Source organism: Epinephelus moara, chromosome 20, assembly GCF_006386435.1.
Source record: "Epinephelus moara isolate mb chromosome 20, YSFRI_EMoa_1.0, whole genome shotgun sequence".
NCBI classification, from domain to species: Eukaryota; Metazoa; Chordata; class Actinopteri; order Perciformes; family Serranidae; genus Epinephelus; species Epinephelus moara.
This window is the reverse complement of record NC_065525.1, coordinates 7,766,193-7,772,192: the sequence shown is the minus strand read 5'-3', so window position 1 is coordinate 7,772,192 and position 6,000 is coordinate 7,766,193. Positions and strand designations below refer to the sequence as shown.

At 40.2% G+C, this 6,000-nt stretch overlaps 1 protein-coding gene across 1 annotated transcript in view; it reads left to right on the top strand.

Moving 5' to 3' along the window:
* The window catches only part of cmip (c-Maf inducing protein), a 60,278-nt gene that overhangs the window by 33,238 nt on the left and 21,040 nt on the right, over positions 1 to 6,000 (top strand). The window contains exons 3-8 of the mRNA XM_050072411.1: positions 1,140 to 1,303; positions 2,746 to 2,787; positions 3,157 to 3,219; positions 3,337 to 3,417; positions 4,152 to 4,255; positions 4,463 to 4,567. Of these exons, the coding sequence (XP_049928368.1) occupies positions 1,140 to 1,303; positions 2,746 to 2,787; positions 3,157 to 3,219; positions 3,337 to 3,417; positions 4,152 to 4,255; positions 4,463 to 4,567 (559 nt within the window). The remainder of the gene's footprint in view (positions 1 to 1,139; positions 1,304 to 2,745; positions 2,788 to 3,156; positions 3,220 to 3,336; positions 3,418 to 4,151; positions 4,256 to 4,462; positions 4,568 to 6,000) is intronic.

The following is a 6,000-nucleotide window of genomic DNA, read 5'->3' as shown; positions in this document are numbered from 1 at the left end:
CACACACACGGTTTGTGTTCTGTATGTCAGCTTTATCGTTTCTTTTTTTTTCCTTTGTTTTTTACTATATAAAAATTACCACACATATTGCAGTTCATCGCACATGACAATGTTGAAACACCAAAATTGTTTTTTGTTGAATTACAAATCTTCTCACAGTCTGACACGCCACTTTACAGACTTTTATGAGAATCAGACCTCTAAACCTGTCAGTGCTACAGTCGTGCTGTGCTCACTGAGCTAAATAAAGCTATACAAGGAAGTATGCCTCAAGCAGTTCAGAGAGGTAGAGCTCACAGTTACTTCCTATGGTTTACATTTTTTTCTGTGTTTAATTTCCTTCACACTCAACACTGTTTCTCAAGCAACAATCTAAAGCTGAAAGCACTGTCCATATATACACAGGTATCATGACAGAAAGACTTTAAGCAGCTCTGATCCTTTACAAACACTTCCTGTTAATGAGCTTTCACTCCACCATTTTGAATAGAAATTTCCCATGCAAACATGACAAGCATTGAAAAAAATGGTGACATGAATCAGGCCCAAAACAAGGACAAAAGTCACACTTTTGAAAAGTACTTCTTAAAGATATCAGAAGTGTTGGAGTGATTGTTTCACAGAACAATGCAGGCAGCAGCCGCAGAAAATATTATATTTAGGGACTGTACTTTACTTATCAGAGTAGGTGGGTGGCTGGGGTGTGACTTCATTTTTTTATATATCATGACCCTCCCTTGAGCTACAAATATCTTTCCCTGAGCCTTGCTGAGTGACTAGGGGGAAACGCATGACCCTCTTTTCACCATTAAAAAAACATATTTCACTGTTTCTGGCTATGATCGATGGTGTGACTTTGGAGATTTTTAAAGAAAACACACCCTTCAAAACCACTTGCAGGTTTCATAGTTCTGAGGGTATATTAAACAAATACAAAATATGACCATTCAAGGTTGAATGTCCCTCCCCTAAGCCAAATCAAAAAACATAACTCTTAACGCTTAAAAATAGTTTTTAAGTGCCTCCCCCATTGTACACCACACTCTCCCCTCTCATAAATAACAAACAGCCCCTCATACATTCCTAATGCTTGCTTGGTCATCACTGTGGGTTGTCCCATTGTGGGGGTTTTTTTCTACAGAAAAAGATCTACAAGTACCGTAAGGTCCTGAACAACCCCAGTCGCTGGGACGTGGTGCTGAAGGAGATCAGAGCGCTGGTGGACATGGCTCTTACCTCACCGCTACAGGACGAGTCCATCCACCAGGCTCCTCTGCACATCATCTCCACCCTGCTGGCTGAGGTAGCTACACACACACACACACACACACACACACACACACACACACACACACACACACACACACACATATATTCATGCATATATTACCTGTGTGGACCTTCCCCTTGCCTTTACCTTTTCCTTTGAAGCCTAATTCAAGTTTTTTTTCTTTTCCATTTCCTTCACTGTTTAACACTAACAAGAGAAAAAAACAATGACATTATGATTTAAAACACTTTTGAAAAGGGGATTTTTTTAAGAAGTAAGAACAGATGAATTTTAAGACTTTTTAAATTAGTGCACAATTATTGCTTCATGTCTGAGTTTTACATAATTTATGTACGTGGCTAAACATACACAAATTATGCAACATTTTGGTTCTTCATATACTTGTAGTTTGCTTGAGTATTTCAATTTCATGCTACTTAACACTTCTACTAGATTTTGCTTGACTACAGTTATTTACAGGGGCGAAGTGGAGGGGTGGCATCTGTGGCTTCAATCCCAAGTGTTTCCTTAAAAGCCCCAGATTTATGCTATTCCCTGAAGAAATCCAATATAATTGAGTGGATGTTTTTCTATTGTTCTAATATTCAATTCAGAGTACTGGAGTGTACATTTCCTTGACTGAGGAAGTGAAAATTAGTCATCCCCTACATTTGTTGTGTTATGGTTTCAGAATGATACAGACAGTTGCGGAACAATTACAAAATAGGATGTAGGCTCTACAGAATTATTTTTTTCCCTGGCAACTGTTACGTGTCTCCTTAATGATATACAGACATTAAGGCATTCTGTTATCTCAAATAGATTGAAAAATTGTGCATATAGGTACCATGAATGGGGAAAAAATATCCTTGAGGAAACAAGCTCCTGCATCCCCCAAGGTGTAGGCTGAGCCCTGAATGTTTACAATGTCTGGCTCCACTACTGGTTATTCATCAGCTGCAGTTAGTAGTTTATTAAGATTTGACATGGAAAATGATTTTGCAGCGATTAAGTAAATGAGATAAAACATGTTAATTAGTGAGTTTTATGTGCTGGTAGAGCAGATTTTGTTAGCTTCAGACTGAACCATGCTAGTTGTATGACTAACGTCTCAGACTCTCGCTCGTTGTGATGAAGGGATTACACCTCATGTTTGCTCTGATGCTGGTGTCATTTCCTCTAAGGCGGAGTATTCCAGGAAAGGTGTTTGGATACTCTTGGCGTGGCACTGATCACTACACATTACCACGTAGTATAAAGCAGGAACCTCCCTGTCAAACACAACTGTCTGTAACCCTAATTCTTACCTAAACATGACACTAATCCTGATCTTGAGCTTAAACCTAAATGTTTAAAGATAAGCTCATATCAAGTTCCCATTTTTAATGTTCCTGAGAGGAACAGACACACAAACACACACACTATAATCCATTTACTTCTTTCCTACAACTTTTTTCTTTTTGTCTTCCCCACAGAACTCTAATCTCAGCACTCAGGATCATGAGAACATCATAGTGGTGAGTATGAAGTCGGCACTATATAGTAAATGTTATTTGATGTCAGGCTGAAGTCAATCATTAACACACTTTAGTTCAGCCTCCAGTTGTTTTGATCTTAAACTGAAGACAAATATAGATATATGTTACACTTGTGTATTTGTGTGTTTTCAATTGTTGTCATCGATGCCCACATGGGGGTATCCGGGCAGAACAGAGGAGTTGGATGCTGAGAGAGGTTCTGATGTTTGTAGCTCTCCTGTGGGCTTATATTTAAGTCTCACACACCTGACAGCCTAGATCTATACTGCTGGCTCCAGGCTAGGATAAATAAGAGAGAGAGGTTATGGAAATGTTCATCTGTCTTTCTATCTGTGTGTCTGTGTTCAGGCCATTGCTCCTCTCCTGGAAAACAACCACCCACCACCTGACCTGTGTGAGTTCTTCTGTAAGGTGAGATCATGTGCCGCAGTAGTAAATGGAACGACACTGAACATATAGTTTCTGTAGTGAAGTAGTTGTTAGCATTTTAAAGTGCTTCCTGCTGATAGTCGTTCCTGTGTGTTGCAGCACTGTCGGGAGCGGCCGCGGTCGATGGTCGTGATTGAAGTGTTCACTCCTGTGGTCCAGAGAATCCTCAAACATAACATGGTGAGAGTGCTCTGCACAGAACTTTCAGAAGTGTTGATGAGAATTGGGAATCAGTTCCCATTTAGTGCTGGTTCCACTCTGCGCGATTCCTCTTCAGATGCCTGTTTATTGCAGGCAATTTCAAACTGTTGGTCATTTATGTGCAGGTTGCTTCCTTGAATCAAGTTGGCGTAATCAGCACCCCCACCCACCTTCTCTCCAATTTTAACTGAAGTTTTAGCTTTTTTAGTTTTGTGTTGTATAGTGTATGTGTCACTGTGTGAGGTGAATGTTTTTTCTCTCAGTTTTCACTCAGTCAGTTTTTGCTCAATAATATATAAACAGTAAAACTAAGCTAACAATGTAAAATGTATATGTGTTTTGTTCTACCAAGCAAATAATCATAAAGTGATGAATGAGGATACTGAAAGAGAAACAGACCAATAGGTGGGACCAAGTTCTTGTTTAGCAAATCACAAGTGAGTCTACAGTCTTTGCACTCAAGTCCCAAATGAAGTCCGAAGTCCTGAACTTTGAGTTTCGAGTACTAGATAAGTCATATGCCCCTTTTCCACTGCAGGAACTTTTATTATTTACCCGGGATTTTTCTAAAATAAAATACAATCCTTTCCCTATACAGCACCAAAAACAGAGGGGGAAACCTTTATGTCTCTGAATGTGATCCTCAAGTTCTCGCTTTTCTCTTTTGCACTTTGGTTAACCTTTGTGCTTGTTTTTGTGCGTCTCTTTGACAGGATTTTGGAAAGTGCCCTCGACTGCGTCTCTTTACTCAGGAGTACATCCTGGCTCTCAACGAGCTGAATGGTGGGATGGAGGTCGTCAAGAAATTCGTCCACAGGTGAGTGTCATGCTCAGCAGCACAAGTCCATGTCAGCTGGTCCTATAAAATTGTTAATGTCCTGCTGGGTTACAATTAGACATGTAATTAAGTATCAGTGAAAGGTTTAGATTTATATTAATGAGTGCTGGTATGTTACATATTTATATATATTTATAGTAGATAGTACAGACCATAGTAACTCACCTGTACCCATGTGTGTTACAGCATGCATGGGCCAACAGGGCAGTGCCCTCACCCACGTGTCCTGCCAAACCTGGTGGCAGTGTGTCTCGCCGCCATTTATTCCTGTTATGAGGAGTTCATCAACAGGTCAGTTATGCACACACACACACACACACACACACACACACACACACACACACGCACACTGTAACTTCTTGTCTTTTTCCAGAGCGCGATGGAGTTTGTAAACTCTTGGCTTGCCTCACCACTTCCACTTGATTGATTGATTTTTCGCTGCATCCTCAGTTTATCCACTTACCTTTCCACTCATGTCCGGACATCTTGTTTATCTGCCCGCTGCAGTTTGAGCAGCTCAGAGCTGTCGGGCCTGAAGGTCAGCAGCATGGAAGGCTAGACAAGCTACAGCTCCCCTAGGGCTTTATACTGCCATACTGCTTGTATACAAAATGGCTACCTGAGTGCACTTTCTGTCACTTAATGACAGCATTCCCGACAAAACAGTCAAAAGTGAAGCATGAGTAAAAGCTGTTTTTATGTTGTCTCTATGCTAGAGATGACTCACTCCATCATAGTCTGTTTATTGACAGTGTTGATAGGTTCATCTAACACCCCACTTGAGTTAAATGTGCTAGAAGTATATTGTCATTTACGGGCATAATGTACGCAGTCATTATATTTTAGGCAAACATCTTGGAAAGTTAAAACGTTAGATAATACTCACCAGTGGAAGTTTGATTGTGTGGACAATATTTATTTAGAAATGATCAGTTCCTATGACAACTTTGAGCCATAATCCCCAAATCTCTACAATATGATACTGTATTCTTTATCACCCCTCTGTTAATTAGTTACTTGTGACATAAGAACTAAAAGTGCACAATAAGTCGAGTCTTTGGTTACTAAGCATGTTAAATTAAAGTGTTGGGGCGTCGGTGGCTTAGTGGTAGAGCAGGCGCCCCATGTACAAGGCTGTCGCCACAGCGGCCCGGGTTCGAGTCCAGCCTGTGGCTCTTTGCTGCATGTCATCCCCTCTCTCTCTCCCTCTTTCACACTTAACTGTCCTGTCCATTAAAGGCAAAAAATGCCCAAAAAAATATCTTAAAAAAAAAAAAAAATTAAAGTGTAGATGATCCAATAAATGCCTCAAAAAAATATTACAGGATGAAATGTCATGTCATTAATTTTCCTTTAATTTATTTTTCCGAACCATGAATAAATGAGTGTTGCATTGCCTGGAAATTGTAAAGAGGCCTCCACACATTTAGTTTCAGATACTACGAAAAAAGTTTTGCCACAGCTGTTGTTGCTTTCTTAAATTCCCCTCCACTTGTCCTCTGTCAATGTCCCCTAAATGTCTGACCTTGGCCATACTGATTTGTATCTGTGCAAAGTTTGTCACTGCAGAGGTGTTTTCACATTCCTCTACTGAGATCTGAGATTCAGATCCGCCAGGCAAGTTCTATCAGGTACATCACTAATAGTAATGCCAAAGGCTGTCTCATACAGGAAACACATATTGACAGGGGAACATACTTCGACACAATACCAGCAAAGAAACC